Source organism: Platichthys flesus, chromosome 9 (assembly GCF_949316205.1).
Source record: "Platichthys flesus chromosome 9, fPlaFle2.1, whole genome shotgun sequence".
Lineage (NCBI taxonomy): Eukaryota > Metazoa > Chordata > Actinopteri > Pleuronectiformes > Pleuronectidae > Platichthys > Platichthys flesus.
The window spans coordinates 1,845,712-1,863,198 of record NC_084953.1 but is presented as its reverse complement, the minus strand read 5'-3'; the positions used below and the strand labels follow the sequence as shown (position 1 = coordinate 1,863,198).

The 17,487-nt window shown below is 47.0% G+C and overlaps 1 protein-coding gene across 3 annotated transcripts in view; it reads right to left on the bottom strand.

Annotated features, from left to right (window-relative positions):
• Positions 1-6,245: 6,245 nt before the first annotated feature.
• Positions 6,246-17,487, bottom strand: part of tns3.2 (tensin 3, tandem duplicate 2) — a 37,092-nt gene continuing 25,850 nt past the window's right edge. For 2 of the 3 annotated variants that reach the window (XM_062395817.1, XM_062395819.1), the window contains 11 exons: positions 10,881-11,037; positions 10,217-10,692; positions 10,058-10,141; positions 9,797-9,928; positions 9,525-9,620; positions 9,155-9,232; positions 8,720-8,797; positions 8,353-8,521; positions 8,059-8,127; positions 7,382-7,411; positions 6,246-7,117 (listed from right to left, as the gene is read on the bottom strand). In XM_062395817.1, coding sequence (XP_062251801.1) covers positions 6,976-7,117; positions 7,382-7,411; positions 8,059-8,127; positions 8,353-8,521; positions 8,720-8,797; positions 9,155-9,232; positions 9,525-9,620; positions 9,797-9,928; positions 10,058-10,141; positions 10,217-10,692; positions 10,881-11,037 — 1,511 coding nt within the window. In that variant the 3' untranslated portion in view covers positions 6,246-6,975. The remainder of the gene's footprint in view (positions 7,118-7,381; positions 7,412-8,058; positions 8,128-8,352; positions 8,522-8,719; positions 8,798-9,154; positions 9,233-9,524; positions 9,621-9,796; positions 9,929-10,057; positions 10,142-10,216; positions 10,693-10,880; positions 11,038-17,487) is intronic. The other variant, XM_062395818.1, reaches the window with a different exon arrangement.

Here is a 17,487-nt window from a genome sequence, read left to right as displayed (position 1 = left end):
TCAGTGGCAGGGCTCAGGATACAGGAATGTGTCCCCGAGAGGGCGTGTTGCTTTCTTTGGGTGTAGATGTTTATGTTGGAAGTAACCCTACCTGGATGGGACTGTGTGCTCATGCATGGTTCCTGTATTTGTTGTTGAGTGAGTGTATGGGCTGAAGTGCGTGAACGGGCATCGGGTTACCTGTGTTTTTCTGTTTTCGCTCTCAGTTTTGTTTTTGCCACAGACGTGCAGTCCGATGGGTGAGGCGTGAACACACAGGAGCGTCTTCCTTCAAACCATCTGGTCTCGAGGTCCGGACCCCGAGTCATTAGCTCATGCTAATGCTAAGAGTGGGCTAGCTGCCACGTGAAGGGGCTGCTGCGAGGAGGCTTCCCCCCGGGCTGGTGACTCCGTGCTAGAAGGTCACGACCAGAAGGTCAAGGGTTCAGCCATCATTGTTATACTGCCCTCGCGCCTTCCACCCCCACAACACCCCACACACACCCCCAAACACACCCCTGCTGCAGCATGACATCATAGCAAACACACACACATAGACCCAAACACACAGTCAGGGAGTCTGGAGATCTGCAGATCTGTAATGAGGAAATTAAAGACTGCTGCACACTAAAGGAAAATCGGCTGATTCCAGACTTGATTTACCTCTTTACGACAATTCAGGGACCTTCTGCCCAATAATCCTGAATAGGGGGGGGGGGGGGGGTTAACAAAATAATCTTAATGCTACAGATTGGGTCTGAGCCTCTCGGATCGCGACCTGGCTCCGACATAAACCTGCAATAGAGAGAGAGCGAGCCAGAGAGTCACCAAGCGGAATTTGCGACAGCCCCCCCCCCCCCCCCCCCCCCCCCCCCCCCCCCCCCCCCCCCCAGCAGGATATGGCGTTAAAGCACCTAAAAGTTTACCAACTGCCATAAAACTAAAATGAAGAAGAAGGAGATATCGCAAGTTTCATAGATCTCAAGTCTCTGGAGTCGTCACCGTCAAATCGTTTTCCTCCAAACAGAAAGTGTGTGGCGTGACGTTCTGGCCAAATCATCCCCCACCCCCCCATCCCCCCCGAAGATGAGCGTGAGACTCCTTAGGTCCCGTCTGACACAATTAGCTGTTCCAGGTGAAAATGGACAGGTCAAGAGGAGACGAGCTGCCACCCGCTCGTCGTGTGTGAGACTCTGTGGGAGAAATTAGCCGTTTCAGGAACACATCTGGTGACCATCACGGAAGACCTCAGTACACTGCGGAGCAGCTGACGGCAGAATAAGGACACACTCACGCCTGTACTTTGTTTCCTCTCATGTGAATCATGCCCGGGGCTCGTCTCACAGGGCGAGGTTATTAAGTTAGCAGGAGAAATGAACTCGGAGAAACCCGGAGGAGCTATTTCTTTCTCCAGACATCCTAACTTAGAATCGGATGGAGGGGAGGGGGGAGGGGGGTAATTTACTCATCCTAAACTTAGTAAAGCTAAATTTGGGATAGAAGCCTGATTTAAATTGGCTCTTCCCCTCGTGGACCCGCCGGTAACCCAATCACGGGTCTATTTCGGGAGTGTTTTGGTGACCTCTGACCCTGGAGCACCAGATCACTTCCACGATTGAAAGGGGAAATCTAAATGAAATAACAAATCACGCTGCACTCAAGTGTTCTCGGACATTTGATGTTCTTTGATGGCGAGGTCCAGACCAACATAATGAAGGTACAGTGAGCATCAGCTGAGATGTGAAGGATCATGTGAGATTTAACCTTTTGGACATGTGCCCCCCCCTCCCATGGGGCGCTAGGTTTCAGACCAGATGCAGAACCATCGTGGTCACGTGGTAAAGACAGGAGAGGTCCTCGTCAATTATAACCTGCAGATTATTAACCTCATGTGTAAAGATTATATTGGTTAACAGACTGAACCAGAGTGTAACGTTGGGAGATGTGAACCCATGTTGTCTGTGTGAGTTCAGGTACCTTTGAATGTTGTAATGAAGGAAGGCAGAAAAACTTCCATGAGTGAACTGAACAGAGAATTTAATGTGTGGAGACAAACGTGTTAGTGTTACACCTGACCGCATTGGGCTTGTGATTCCTTTTCCACTTCCTTGTGATTTAGCTCGATGTTTTTAGTATTTAAATAATTATTACCAGAGCGTTATTCACCCAAATCGAGAAGCAAATGTTCATTTCCCTTCTTTACGAATCGAACCATCATCAGTTCAGGTCTGAGTCCAGAGGAGATGATTCCTCAACGTGCACCTACGTGATCCTGGTCCTCCTGCAGAGAACCCCTGGTTGGACTTGAGGGTGTCACCGGGTGGGGGGGAGGGGGACACTGGAGACTCTCCACACTGGTGCCCATTGTGCAGCCATCCCAAACGACCCTGGTCTATTTCTGTCTGACCTTCTCACTGTAGCTCCGGCTCTCGCCCGGCCCCTCTGCTCACTTTATTTGTTTCTTGCTCTCTTCTTTGTTTCTCCAATTAGCTCTTTGGTTTTATTTGGTGATTTTGGCCTGAGTGCTCTCGGTCCCCCTCCTGTTTGGAATCTCCACTTCTATTCCTTGAAGTTCGAACGGGAGGAATCTGGGTCACGGCAGCCGAAAAACTCACAGGGTAGAAACGCTGAATGGGAATACTGATGGAGAGAGAGAGAGAGAGAGAGAGAGAGAGAGAGAGAGAGAGAGAGAGAGAGAGAGACACAAACGCACACTCACTGCTTTGTTCCCCCATTCTGTTAAGTATTTAAAAGTGCACACAATAATCTAAATAAAAGACAGGAAATAAAAGAGAAGAGGAGGAAGAATGAGGCTGAAACGTGAACCAGGGAAATGACGGGTCCAACAAAACACTGCAGCACAAAGAGACACACAAACACCACTATACAGTCGTCTTTCATACAAAGCAACACAAAGACAGGCTGGTGTATATATACATTATATATATATTATATGTATATGCACCATTATGCTACTTTTTAACCTTTCAGACGTGCAATGAATCCCTGAGATTTTTTGGGAGTTGCTCTGGATATTCTCTGAAAGTTGACACACAACCTACACAACCTACACAATCTACTACAAAAGTGTAGAAGACAAAGATGAGTTCATATGTCCTCCCTCCTCCCTCCTCCCTACTCCCTCCGCCCGCTGCACCTTCACACCTGAAGCCTCCGTTCTGCAGATGACTCGGACATTTGTGTTCTCACACGCGGCCCCTCTGGAAACTCTCAGGAAACCCTCTGGACGGGAGCGCAGGTCTGAGATCAGCTGAACTGTGTGTGACAGTGGATCTAGAGAGTAAAGCTAACAGTTCTCTCCTCACGCCATCAGGTCACTTGGTCCGTTGTTGATATGTAATATTGATTAGCGCAGCTTTAATCACACAAACTGTGTGTTGCGATGTGCGTCGGCCCCGGAGCACGTCCGCGTTCACACGGCCAAACACACACACTGAATCAGCAGAAGTGAGTCATGGCATTTAATTAGTGATGCAATGGCATGAGAGCCAACACACGCACACACACACACACACACACGCACTCACACACACACATAATCCCTCTCTCATTAGGTGTATTGTGGGGATGCTGATGTAATGCAAGTTAATCTGTTGGCCTCTGGTTGGCTCGGTGGCCCAGCGGGAGCCCTTTGTGTGGGACATTACCCTGGCCCCGCCCCCTGGAGACAGGTTCATTAAGACTGATGCTGATACCCAAGTACCCTGGCCTTTTGTGTGTGTGTGTTTGTGTGTGTCTGTGTGTGTGTGTGAGAGAGAGAGAGAGAGCGTGTGTGAAACTGTGTGTTTCAGTCACTCATACCAGAAACAATGCAATGAAGAGGGCGGCCATAAAGGCACTGCTTTCTCAGCATGTGCCTGAGTGCACGTAGGCCACAATTGTGATTGCTGTGTAATGTGTGTGTGTGTGTGTAGTTCATAAAGTAGCAATGAGACATATCTGTGTGTGAACTTTGGGAAAATGTGCCGAGAGCAATATTTCTGTGGTGCGTTCATGTTTCACTGTTTTTGGACAAACAGTACAGAACATAAAGTTGTCTTTTTATGATGTTGTGTAACGCTGATATCCTGCCCATGTGTGTGTCTGTGTGTGTGTGTGTGTGTGTCTGTGTGTCACTGTATTGTCACCCAGCGCTCAGTTCGATAGAGCCAGAGGCAGTAAAGGAATGATTTACCCGGTTTGAGCAGTAAACACCATCGGACAGTTTTATAAACACGTTTTATACCGAACTCAAAACGCTGACTAACGCTCAGTCTCCGGTCGGTTTGGAAACTCTGAGAGGTTTTCACTCCGAGGTCAGATTGTGTTCACACACGGCCGCGGCACACAGGGAGTGTGAACGGCTCATTTGTAAGAGTTGTGACACTTTGAAGGAGAGTGTTCAACAGTTTGTTCCTCATGAAGAATAAAAGCTGAACACTGCTTCTCCAGGTTCGGACTCGAGGGACGAGAGGTTCCAGACAACCTGAAATAAAATTATATCATTTAAATGAATGAAAATGTAAATTATAATTATGTTTTTGATCATTTTTAATGTTGTTGAAATAACAGGTTAATAGAAAGTATGAATCAGCAGAAAAATGGGAAAACTGGATTTCACTATGAGTTACTGTTCAGCAAAATCTCCAACTGTTTGTATATTCATATGTGTGTGTGTGTGTGTCTGTGTGTGTGTTTGTGTATCAGCTAATTCCAAACTGGATTTGGTGCAATAACAAAGCGTCAAATGTCAAATTGAAGAGAGAATTAGTGAGTTTGTCGGCCGGTCGCCTTCAGCCCTGCAGGCTGCGACCCTGCTGCCCACCAAATTAAAAATAGTCCAGGGTTTATTTGTGGGTCGCTGTGGTTTTAGTGTGTGTGCGTGTGTGCGTGTGTGTCTGTGTGTGTGTTTGCAGCAGCAGCAGCAGCAGTGCACTTAGCAAAGGCTTTAAATAGCTAAGTCAAATAAAGTGAGCGGAGGCCGGGGATCCGAGGCTGAGAGGGAGTCTGTGAGCGAGGCATTCCCGAGCGGAAGCCGCCTTCGGGTTTCCAAACAGAGCGATGTCAGGAATGTGATGTCGTCCGGCGCCGGGCCACCAGGTGCCTGACAGGAAGTGCAGCGGGAAGCAGGGGTGCAGCTGGGGGACAAAATGGCGGCAGGTGACTCAGCAAAGAGGGTTTAGAGGCCCGCCCCCCCCCCCCCCCCAGCACTTTTTTACACACTTTGTTAAAGTTCTATTCTTTCTCATCCTTTCGACCTCCTGACGGCCTCTTTGTGTGCGAGCTGTGGGAAAGTTTGCCGTAATGGTGAGGTCATCCACCACCGACTAGCCCCCCCACCCCTCCACTCACACCATGACTACATCCCCCCCCCCCCCCCCCCCTGCTCCAGGCAGGACAGTGATGTGTCCCCTCGTCTCTGTCCCTCTTCCAGCTCCTCGGCGGCCTCCACAGAGACCAGGGACCTGAATAGAATCTCATTCACAGCTGATTCTGATGACCTGGAACCCGGATGCAGAGCCGGACTCTATGGAGGAGGCTCTCACTCTGTTTCTGTCACTCACACGAGCTCTGACACTCGGTGCGGTTCTTCTTGCACGTGAGGATCAGTTTCATCTAAATGTTGATTCTTGCAGTTATAAAAAGCAACGAGGGTGAAGAATTCCTTAAGTTGTGTAAGTTCTTGTTGGTGCAGAACTCATCCTTCCTCTGAGTCTGTGTGCAGTGGGACATCTGGTGGCTGATTACTGCCCCCTATTAGCAAAACTGGAAACTGCACTTTGGATTTTAAAGGATCAATTCAACAAGTTTCTTTACACCGTGAGAGAAGGAGTATTTCAAACACTTGTGCTTGTTTCTCCTGAAATGATGCAGCAGATCCTGTAATTATCTTCAAAATGTCCTCTCCCATGTTTTATGACATGAATCATTCATGTTATCAGACCACTTCCTTTTCATATTTCTTCTATAAGGACTAGACGATAGTGTGAAGGATAGTTGGGCCTCGGTGAAGCTTTGAGCTCTACTGCGTTAGATTCAGGTGCTGCTCTTTGTCTTCTGGATAAATATTGAACTGGTCATAACTAACAGAAGAGTATGTCATATTTCATTATTGTGACGTCAGCTGCTTCCACGGGAGTGAAAATCAATTAATGCTTAAAACCTGTACACATAAAATGTCATATTAACATAAAACAACAACACAAGATCATGTTATGTAGTTCACTTGCTGTGATATAAAACAATACACCAAATTGTACCCATAATAAAACATCCTCTATAAATTCTGAGGTACACTGCCTTTAATCCTATTGTACAGTTTATGTTAATATACAAAAATATATGACAAGTGTATATTCAGGGACAACATGTCAGTAAAATGAGATAAATTCTTTGAGCAAAATATAAACACACAATAAATCCATCTCAAGCACGAAGCAACCACAACATTTCATAACATGTCAAGTGGACGTGTGGGTTTTGACATTGAAATCTGATTTATACATTTTTTACAACGAAGATAAAAATCCAAAGTCAAAACCACACTTTTAAGAACATATATATATTAATGTGCAGAATATCTGATATTCTTCAGGTTTAATCAGAATGACATTAGTTTTTTCCGACAGTGAATTCCAGTAAAAAGCGAAATTGATGAATTTAAAGTACAAACAAATCAGACAAAGGTTTTAAAACGTGACTAAATCAGGTTTCATGTTAGAAAGTTTCTGATTTCAGGCACAGTTCACACTGGAGGCCTTTAACTTTATGAATAATGAATGTAGGTTTTGTCTCCCTCTAGTGGCAGAATGCTGCAGCTCAGTCAGCACCGAGCTGCTGGTTCCTCCTCAGGTTGGACATCAGCACCTGGAGCCGGAGTGTTTGGCTTCGTGGGGTTTTCGCAAGTCTTTTACTTTGAAAGTCACTTCCCTCGTATTGAAGTGGGCTTGAAGCTGAGCCTCAGTCTGTAGTTTGAGTCCCTCTCTCTCTCTCTTGTTACTTTTTGTGCGACCCGATCATGACCTTGGAGACGAAGTTCACGATGGCGCTGGCCGGCTGCTCCGGGTCGTGCTCGGCGAACAGGTGGCACATGTTCTCCGTCTCGCTCTGAGACTTCCGGGCGACGAATCCAAAGATCCTGGCAGAAAGAGGGAGAAGGAGAGAGAGAAGGACAGACGTGGACGTTTAGAGAGAAATGTCTCAGGACGTGAAATGCAGCTTGAGAAGTTGTTATAGTTTATGATGCTACTCATGTCTTTTATTGTTCTTATATTAATCCCTGAGACCTGGAAGCAGACTCCAGAACTCACAATCCATATTTAATGTGTGTGAATTAAAATGCAAATTCCAATTAAAACTGTTTTCTTGGAGAAACAAGAGGAGGGAAACAGACAGAACTCACTTGGCCGTGGAAGCGCTGCCTCTCGTCCATCTGTGGAATCAGAACGACAGGAGGAAGTTATTAAAAAACTTCTGCTCATTGAATATTCACATTTATATTTCAGATGTGAAACTACAGCAGCACCACGACAGATGGTTTCAAACAGAGGTTGAATTTTGGTCGACTGACTTTCTAGTTTTCATATATATTGTTATAAGATGCTCAACAGATTATTAAAACATAGAGAATAAGGCAGTTGTAATTATATTTAGAATCAAAGCCATTAGTTTGAACTGTTTTGTTCTTATCGTGTCAATCATTTGACTCTTAAGTTTAATCTTAAGTTATGACGAGTCTCCAGAGAACATGTGTGTTTTCTTACAGGTATATTTAAGGGGCTGATCTCTATGAGTGCAACTTGCTGCAGATAAACATTAAAATGCAGATCTAATAATATGAATATGGTTTCATAAGGCGATCGTTAGCTCTACAGAGTGACTTTGGATCTTCAACCGTTTGGTTTATTTCCTTTGTTTTAATAAACGTTTCCTTGTGCTTCAGCCAATCAGCAGGATCAGTGTTCTCTATGTTTCATCATGTTTCACATTAATAACAGAATCAAATGATTGTTCAGTCGTGGGTTTCATATTCTCTCTCCTCTGCTTCCTGTTACAGTTAATATCACACAGGTCACTCACTTCCTGTCCTGTGGGTCCAGAGAACAGAATATAACCGTGTTGACGGCGTAGTGTCTCCTGAAGAACAACCTGCAGGATCAAACACACACACACTTAGCTCATCTGTTTGTGTGTCTGTTTGTGTGTCTGTTTATGTGTGTGTGTGTTTCATAAAGTAGCCATGAGACATATGAGACGTGTGTGAACTTGGTTGAAGTGAATCTAGACAGATATTCCTGTGGCGTGTTCGTGTGTTTTCAGTGTCAGACGGTGTGTGTGTCTGTGTTGTGTGCCTGTAGGTGTGCGTTTGCTCACTTCCTCTGGTTGTCGGTGAGTGTGATGCCCTGTGCCGACACTTTGAAGTGCACCACGGTGGAGGCCGGCGGCGGGTCCATGGCGAGCGTCACTGTTGTCGCCTTCTGCACCGCCTGGTGTCCCGTCAGCGACTCCAGTGCCACAGAGCCCAGGTACCACACGTTGCACGCTACACAACAACACAATAACACACACAGATACGCTCATTCATTCAGATAACATACACAACTACGTATTTTGTACTGAATACAAACGTCACTGAGGTTTCAACTGATGTGTGTGTTGATAGCAAAGAACATCCTCCGCACACACACAAGTCAAACACACACACACTGGTTTGTGTACACAGGGGGCCTCTGTGTTGTACCTGCTCCCTGCTTCAGAAGTTCAGCTGCTGAGTTTGTCGCTGTTTGTGCAGGTGAGTCATTCTGCTCCTCCACTGGGTCTGCAACATACACACACACACACAGACACACACAGACACACACACGCACAGACACACACAGGTGAGGTCACTGGCCAAAACACAAACTGCTTCTGTACTCGCTCACTAAGTGCAAACACAAAGACACAAACACACACGTGCAGCAGAGAAATGCAAACAGTTACTTTTCAAAACAACAGAAAAAGTTTAAATTAGAATATGATTACAGGTCTGAATAATATTAGATTTTTACATAAACAACTTTAAGCAGAAGCGAGAGGTTGTCATTGGTTAGTGAAGGGCTGTTGAAACCTGAGTTGTGTAGAAACCTAACTGATACACGTGTTCATGATTAAACACTTGTTGTGCGACGTGTACCTTTGTCCGGCAGGATGAGTTTGCAGGGCAGAGCCAGAGGAGTGATGGAGTGTTGACAAACCAGAGCAGTGAGACTTCCTGTCAGAAATAACATCAGATCCAGAGTCAGTGTTAGTGACGGGGATGGCTGCACCGCACTGTACTGACCACTAGAGGGAGCCACTGTGTTAGTGTGGGGACCAGTTCACAGACTTCCAGGAAGAAGGAGATTTACCAGTACTGAGGGATCTCTGTTCTTTTGACACTTCATATGTGTTCATATAATAAAACATGCACCAGCCCCCCCCCCCATGTATTTATTTAACAAATTTGAACTTTTAAAAATAAAACGAACCAACAGGAAGTTAAACAGTGAACGATGCGTCCTCACCAAAGTAAGGCTCGTTGGGGCAGCCCTTCAGACGAACTCCTTTCTGTGTGCACTCGATCAGGAAGTGTCTCACCAGCTCGTTGGACAAGTCTCCTGCTGCAGGGACACAAGACATATCAGTGAATATAATATATATATATTTACTGTCTGGAGTAAACACACTGAACTTTGTATGTGAGCACAACTTAATAAGTCAGTGTGTTTATTAAAAGCTTTGATTTAGGAAGCAAACTGCTCAGCAAAGTTAAAAATATCCAATGTCAGGAAGGTACCTTTCTTACTCTGTTGTAACACAGACGGCGGGGGGGTCGCGACCTTCATGGCCAGGCCGTAGGCTCCACGGAACGAGTGACTGTCCCTGACCACAAAGGAGCCGGGCTCCCTGTCCTTCAGCAGCGTGATGGCTGCTCAGTGGGTCGACACAGAGCAGCTCAAGTTACAATCCTCACGCTCACACTCAATGTGGAGGTAACTCTGAAACACGGATCACAAGTGGTTGTTCGGCTCAACTGGTCCCGAAAGTCAATATTTACCTTGGTCTCTGGAGATGTCGGGCTTGTACCAGAACCTGGACGTGTCCTGAACAAACTTCACGGTGTCCTGCTTGCTGCCGAAGTCTGAAACACACAGATGTCAGCTCCACGTCAGGTTAAAGTCGGGATTCAGGAGGGAGGGAGGTGCCCTTTCTGTACCTGCTCCGGGGGACGAGGCCCCGCTGAGGCCCCTGAGGGGGTCCGGGGTCATGGAGGACGAGAACGGGATGCTGATGCTGCTCCCGCTGCGAGGGCTGGAATACCCGCTCAGAGAAGGGGAGCGCGAGCCAAGATCTCCCCTCTCACCCCACCTCCTCTTCTCAGGCAGCAGGGGAACGTGGCCCCCGTCTCCCCCGAGGCTCAGACCCCCAAGGCTCAGACCCCCGAGGCTCAGACCCCCGAGGCTCAGATCCCCGAGGCCCTCCACGGCCTCCAGGAGGCTGTGTTCCAGGTCCCCGTTCCCCAACAACATGGAGGACAGGTCGGGGCTGTCCGTCCCTCTGCGGACGCTCACCCCTCCAGCCGGGCTCCTCAGAGGCCCCCGGGGAGAACTGTGGGCGTTGGGAGTGCTGAGGGCGAGGGGGGTTGAGGGCTGGGGGGGGGTCCGGTCGTGCCACACTGGAGGGGGGGTGGCACTGAGGAGCAAAGAAGAAATTAGAACTTATACGATTGATTTTTTAAGATCCACCCAGAGAGTCGTTTCCTTTTTGAATTTGTCTGTCGGGTGAAAGTGTCTCAAACCTTCGATGCCAGTTTGTCAGATTTCTATGATGATCGGTGTGATGTGTGTCTGTGGCTGGTGTGTGTCTGTGTGTGTGTGTACCTGTCTGCGAGTGGGAGGGGGCTTCCTGACGACACCGAGCACATGGAGCCGAAGATCCTCTGACAGGAAGCAGGAGCGACCGACGCGTCTGATCGGAACACGTCTCCCTCCGCCGAGCCGCCGGTGATGTTCATGCTCTCCAGGAAACTCCTGGCGTCTGAACCAGAGAAGAAGAAACACAACAAAGTCGTTCACTTCACAAAGTCGTCATGTAGAAACAATCCAGGAATGAGACACGGCTCCAGAAAGCAGAACAAACACGAACTGACAGGGACACAGAATTATTCCCAGACTAAGAAAAACATATTTCTACCATCTCTTCTTTAACCTTCTGACTTTATTTAAAAACTTGGATTTGAACTTCTTTAAACCAAAGTTACGACTCTTCTCTCAGAACTTCACCACTTTCTCTACACGTGCTTAAACTTTATTCTCATCTCTAATTCGTCCCCGAGCCTCCACTGTGCGGTGGCTTGTAAAGAGATCCTCACTTTCCCATGTAGTCATCATTCAGTGTGAATCCTCTAACGTCTAATTAGCCTCTGTAGTAATGTGTCATGTCAAAGGCATCTGCAGTGAAAACAACAAGCCAGTCAGACTGAGTGTGAGCATCACATCCACGTTACTCTTCTTCCATTGGTTTTTCTATATCTGTGTTTTTAATTCTAGATTCTGAGTTGGAAATTGTGAGAAAACTTCATCTTTTTTGCCGAGAGTTAGATAAAAAGAAGATTGTTGTTTACCACAAACAAAGAGCTGCAGCTGGGAAACTTAATATCTTAAAGTGAAGGTTGTTTCCCTGCTGCTGAAGAACAGAGGATCGTTTCAATCTCTGTTTCTTTAAGCTTATCCAATTTCAGATCTTGTACAATCTGCTTTTTAGATTTAAATTCCTTTAAAGCAAACTGTAAATTTAGATTTCAGCAAAGCAGCGATTGACAGGGTACTTCAGTGTGTGTCTGTGTGTGTCTGTGTGTGTGTGTGTGTGTGTGTGTGTGTGTGTGTGTGTGTGAGAGATTTTTGAAGACATTTCCAACATGACACTCTGACATTCTGACAACACAGTGTGTCATTCAGTAAACACCAGGACCGGCCTCCTCAGGCCTGTGAAGCACGATGAGTCACCGTGAAACGAGTCAGTCGTTATAAAGAGCTCCTTGTTTTCGGATGCCCCCCCCCCCCCCCCCCCCCCCTCTTCCGCTCCTTCCCTCCATTCAAGCGCTCGGAGGTGGAGGAGTTTGTTCTCGACCGGCAGCTTTGTCTCGGGTCATATTGGACGAGCTAAAGCATCTGAAGTGGATCAGATAATCCCACGTGTGCTGCTTATGAATGAGAGAATGTATGATTGTGTGCTTGATGTAAACACAACACACACTTTGGAAGCTGCGTGACGTACTTGTACTTCACTTGTAGTATTGTATTTTGTTGTACGACACATTATACTTCTACTACAGGCTGTGGTATCAAGGTTTCACCGAGTCTCAGCTGTCAATCAAGACGTTTCACTAGAATATTTAATGTTGAAGAGCAAAAAGATTCATTTCAACACTTTGAGACTTTTTAAAATAACCTGTAACGTTCCCAGAAGCATAAAGTAACTTCCCCGTGAGAAGTTTTCTCACAGTGACGCCTGTGGGTTAGTTCTGGTGGATCAGAGGATCAGTGAAGTGAGAGACAGCTGCAGGACGGAGAGTTATGTTTCATATGATCTGTGTGTGTCTGACTTTTAATCTCCGCAGTGTGGAATGTGACAGTAGAGCAACTTTCAGGAGCTCCGACTTTTCAGTGTTTCATTTTTGTTTAAAAAGCTGAAGCTGCACTTATCAGTATTTTAATGTAAACAATCAAAAGTAAAATAATTAACACGACGTGAAAGTTAAATCTCTCTCTATATATATAAATTATTATTAATAACTGAACAAAATAGCACCTGTCAGTTGACACACACACTGACACAAACACACACACACACACACACACTTCCCAGAGTATTTCTTCTACTTTAGTAGAGGATCTGAAAACTTCTCTCCTGGAGGAGTATGCGGTAATAATATTACAATTGTGCGTCTGCTGTGTAAAATACTCGACAATATTTGAATACCACATTCTCACTTCACATCTGTTTGCTGCACAACATCACTCATCGTTCACAGAGGTCATTTCAGGTTCAGGGTCTTGCCCGAGGATTCTTCAGCATGTGGACTGGAGGAGCCGGGAATCGAACCACCAACCTTCTGGTTAGTGGACGATCTGCTATAGAGCATTAATATGACCTGATAACTCCAGACACACAAACAGACAAAATGCTGCCACATATTGTGTTGGTGTCACCTCCCACTGTGTCGACCCTCAGAGGTTAAAGGTCAAGGGCCCACAGCAGATTATGTTAGTTATACGTAAGCCTCCCTGACACGCACACACACACACACACACACAGACACACACACTAAGAGAGCAGAGATCATCCCAGGTTGTGTGTAGCTGTTGTTGTTGACAAACAGCAGCTGACTGATCTGAGGTCAGCAGGATTCCTCACATTCCCACAGTCGCTGTCACTTCCTGTCAGTTTCCCAGTAAGCGGTCGGTTCCCACGGCGTCTTGCTGGTTTGTCACATCTGCTGCTCATCTCAGCTCATCCACTTAATTACAGAACAGCCCGAACTGTGGCAACGCCGGCTGACCCCCCCCTGACCCCTGACCCCTGACCTCAGAGACCAGACTCCACTCTGTAAAGGCTGCTGTGCTCACACACCCCCCCCCCCCCCCCCCGCTGCCACACTACAGAGTCTCCATAGACACTGAACATCAGAACTAATTGGTTCCAACGAAAGTGTACATTTATCTAAACTGTCAAGTGCCTGAAACTTTTCTTACATGTTTTTAAAATACATAATTGCGAAATATGTCAAGGGATTCAAATCTGGTGACATTAGGATTTTGTATAGATAAGTTTAAAGACTCATTGTGTCTGTCTGTTCATGTTCTGAAGCTGGAGGATACGCACAGATCAGTCATAATGGAGCAGTACCTCCAGAAACCAGGAGGGGGCAGTGTCACCAATAGTTCAAGCAGGACGACTGTAGGGCACGAAGAAGAGACTCCAATAATTAACTTTTTCAGGAGACACTTTCCGAGTTTATTTGATGCTACTTCATCGAAGTCAACCTCAGCATGTTTGTGTTCTGTGCTGCCCTCTAGTGGATGTTTGTTTCGTAACATCGTGTAAATCGGACGTTTCTCTTTTTGTTCGTAAGAAGAAGTGACACAACCAAACCTGCAGCTGCTAAAAAGCTCTTAAATTAACTTATTGTTATTTAAGTTTGATGAAATGTATTCCTTAACCCCCCCCCCCCTCACTCACTCAGCTGTGAGTGAACACAAAGCCTCTTTAGTTTGGGTCGAACCGTTTATAACCAGCTCCCAATGGCACAGACCCATGTGGGCACGGCTGCCAGCCTCCACCAGCCAATAACCCCCCCACACACACACACACCTCCACACACACACACACACACACACACACACACACACACACACACACACACACACACACATGAAGACGCACTCTAACAGACACACACACTCTCCTGATCCCAGAGAGTGAGGGTTCTATGGCTCGGTGTGAAAACGGGTGCATACCTTCACGCGTGGGACGCAGATCAAAAACTCCCTCGGACGTGAGCAGGAGGAGGAGAGGAGCAGGAGGAGGTGCAGGGAGGAGGAGAGGAGCAGGAGGAGGAGAGGTACAGGGAGGAGGAGAGGAGCAGGGAGGAGAGGAATAGGGAGGAGAGGAGCAGGAGGAGGAGAGGAGCAGGAGGAGGAGAGGAACATGGAAGAGGTGCAGGGAGGAGGAGAGGAGCAGGAGGAGGAGAGGTACAGGGAGGAGGAGAGGAGCAGGGAGGAGAGGAGCAGGGAGGAGAGGAATAGGGAGGAGAGGAGCAGGAGGAGGAGAGGTACAGGGAGGAGGAGAGGAGCAGGAGGAGGAGAGGAGCAGGGAGGAGGTGCAGGGAGGAGAGGAGCAGGGAGGAGAGGAGCAGGAGGAGGAGAGGAGCAGGGAGGAGGTGCAGGGAGGAGGAGAGGAGCAGGAGGAGGAGAGGAGCAGGGAGGAGGTGCAGGAGCAGGGAGGAGGAGAGGAACAGGAGGAGGAGAGGAGCAGGGAGGAGGAGCAGGGAGGAGAGGAGCAGGAGGAGGAGAGGAGCAGGGAGGAGGAGAGGAGCAGGGAGGAGGAGAGGAGCAGGGAGGAGGTGCAGGGAGGAGAGGAGCAGGGAGGAGAGGAGCAAGAGGAGGAGAGGAGCAGGGAGGAGGAGTAGGGCGAATAGGAGAGGAGCAGGGAGGAGGTGCAGGAGCAGGGAGGAGGTGCAGGACGATGGAGAACATGCAGCCGTCACATGTTCAGAGCAGCGACAGAGCTCCAGTGTTTTGTTTGACAAAGAAACACTTCTCTGCTGTTCCTCCTCCACACACACGTCCAAACATCCACAACACAGTGGACACACATCAAACAACACACGCTCACACAATCATACATATGGACGACATGAGTGGGTTTACAGACTCCTGCTGATTACAGGAATGTGAGAACTTCACACCCACACAGACACACACACACTGACAGGTCTGTGGTGTGTTCCAGCTGTTCAGAGCGCTCACTCAGACAAAGAGAAGAGAAGACGAGGCCAAAGAGCAAGACCGTGATGAAGAGGGGAACACCTGCTGCTACACAACACCCACCAGGCTCCATGTCATCACACTCATTCGTTCAGGGTAAAACAAAATGCTTTCAAAATCCACAAAGCTCCATTAAGAGTTTGGTGAAACTGGAAGAACACAAGTATCTCAGGATGAAGAAGAGGAGGAGCCGTCCACGTAGAAGACGAAGACGAGGAGCTGCTTCACATGAGGAATGAAAACACTTCTCCTGACTCCGGGTCAGTTCCACCTCGTCCCTGCTCGTTTACTTCTCACCATCCTCCCTGCTCCTCGTTTGTCGTGTTTTGTTTTAGTACATTAAGAGAAGGAGGATCTACTTCCTGTTTACACCACATGACCAGTGTACGTGAAGGGTCCAGTCCTTTTCAGGTGTGTTAGTGTGGAGATGGTTTCGGTTTCAGCCACAGACTGATACGAGTGAATCCCTGAGCCCTGAGTCCTGATCCCAGGTCAGCGTGGTTTGGTCCCTTCTCATTCCAGCTGTTTATCAGAGCTTGAAGAATCACTGAGTGTTTCCCTCTCTCCTTGGTGTTGCTCGGCTCTGCAGCAGAATGTGATCACTGGTGGAGCTTCACCCGCCCAACTTCAATAACAATCAATCACCCCCCTCTGTTTACCCCCCCCCCCCCTTGAGCTTCTCTCTGTGCAGAGCATGAACTCTCCTCTAAATCAAACTCCTCTGTTCCCTGCTGGCGTTCGGACCGACAGCTTTATCGACTGAGTGAAGTGGCGGCGGCGAGACGGAGTCATGAGCCAGTTGAAGAGAGAGAGAGAGAGGGAGGGAGGGGGGGGGAAGAAAGAGAAGACTTGAGGAGATTATTGTCATCTGAAGTTTTGTGATAATGAGCTGATGGTTTTATGAACTGCAGTTAGAGCCACTGCTGCAGGTTTGACTCTCGATGCAGGAAAAGGGATGTTTGGGGGTTGATTATGCAGCTTCGCTTTATTTGGATCTGTAAATAAATAAATAAATATGGACCGCATTTTTTAAATCCCTCCAACTATCGAGTGAGTGAAGGAGCATTAATGAGGAGGATGTTAATAAAAAAACATTTGGTGAAAGTCCATTTACTCGTCATCTCAACAGATCTACATTTAAAGTTAATTCCTTCAGTTTTTTATCTATCGTCAGTTTTGTGCTTGTCTGGTAACTTTATGTTTGATTAAATAACACGTTAAACTTTGTAGAAAAGTAAAAAAAAACGTGTATCTGAACTAAGTCTTAATCTCCAATCACACAAACATCTTTAAAAGATCCACCCAGAGATTCAGGAGGATTAGTGTTTCTTGTATTTCTTAAAACACTGAAATCAAAGCTCCTCCTCCTCACGAACAGAAGCTGCTCTGTTCTGCTTCCTCGAGCTCAAGGTGAATATCTGGGATTTCATGCATCGAGGAAATGAACTGTAAAAACCTCTCGAAGTAAAATAAATCCTCAGAAGTCCCATCTGGAGAAGAGATCACTGGTTTCTCTCCTGCTGGTCAACCAGCACATGACAGCAGGTTTAGTTTCCCTCGCTGCTCTCTGACCCTGAGTCAGTGTCTGAGCAGGCGTCACTCAGAGGTTCGGCCTGTTTCCAGGTATCTGGGTCAGAACTGGAGAAATGTGGTTTATGAGAACATTTTTGGACGTCTAGGTTACAGGGAACTATTTTTGTCGACAGTAATTCAGTGATTATTTTTCAGGGTGTATTTTTGTTACGTAATTCAAAAAGAAACGTAGAACTTTAAATGTTGAAGCAGCTGTCTCCACCCTGCCTCCTCCATGTTAGCAGTTCAGGGTCAGGGATCAAACCAAAAAGTCAAAGTACACGTCACTTCCAGACTTTCTGTTCTTTCATGTGTTTTGTGATGTTGAGCCAGACTGTGTTACATCATCAACATGAGGACCAATCGC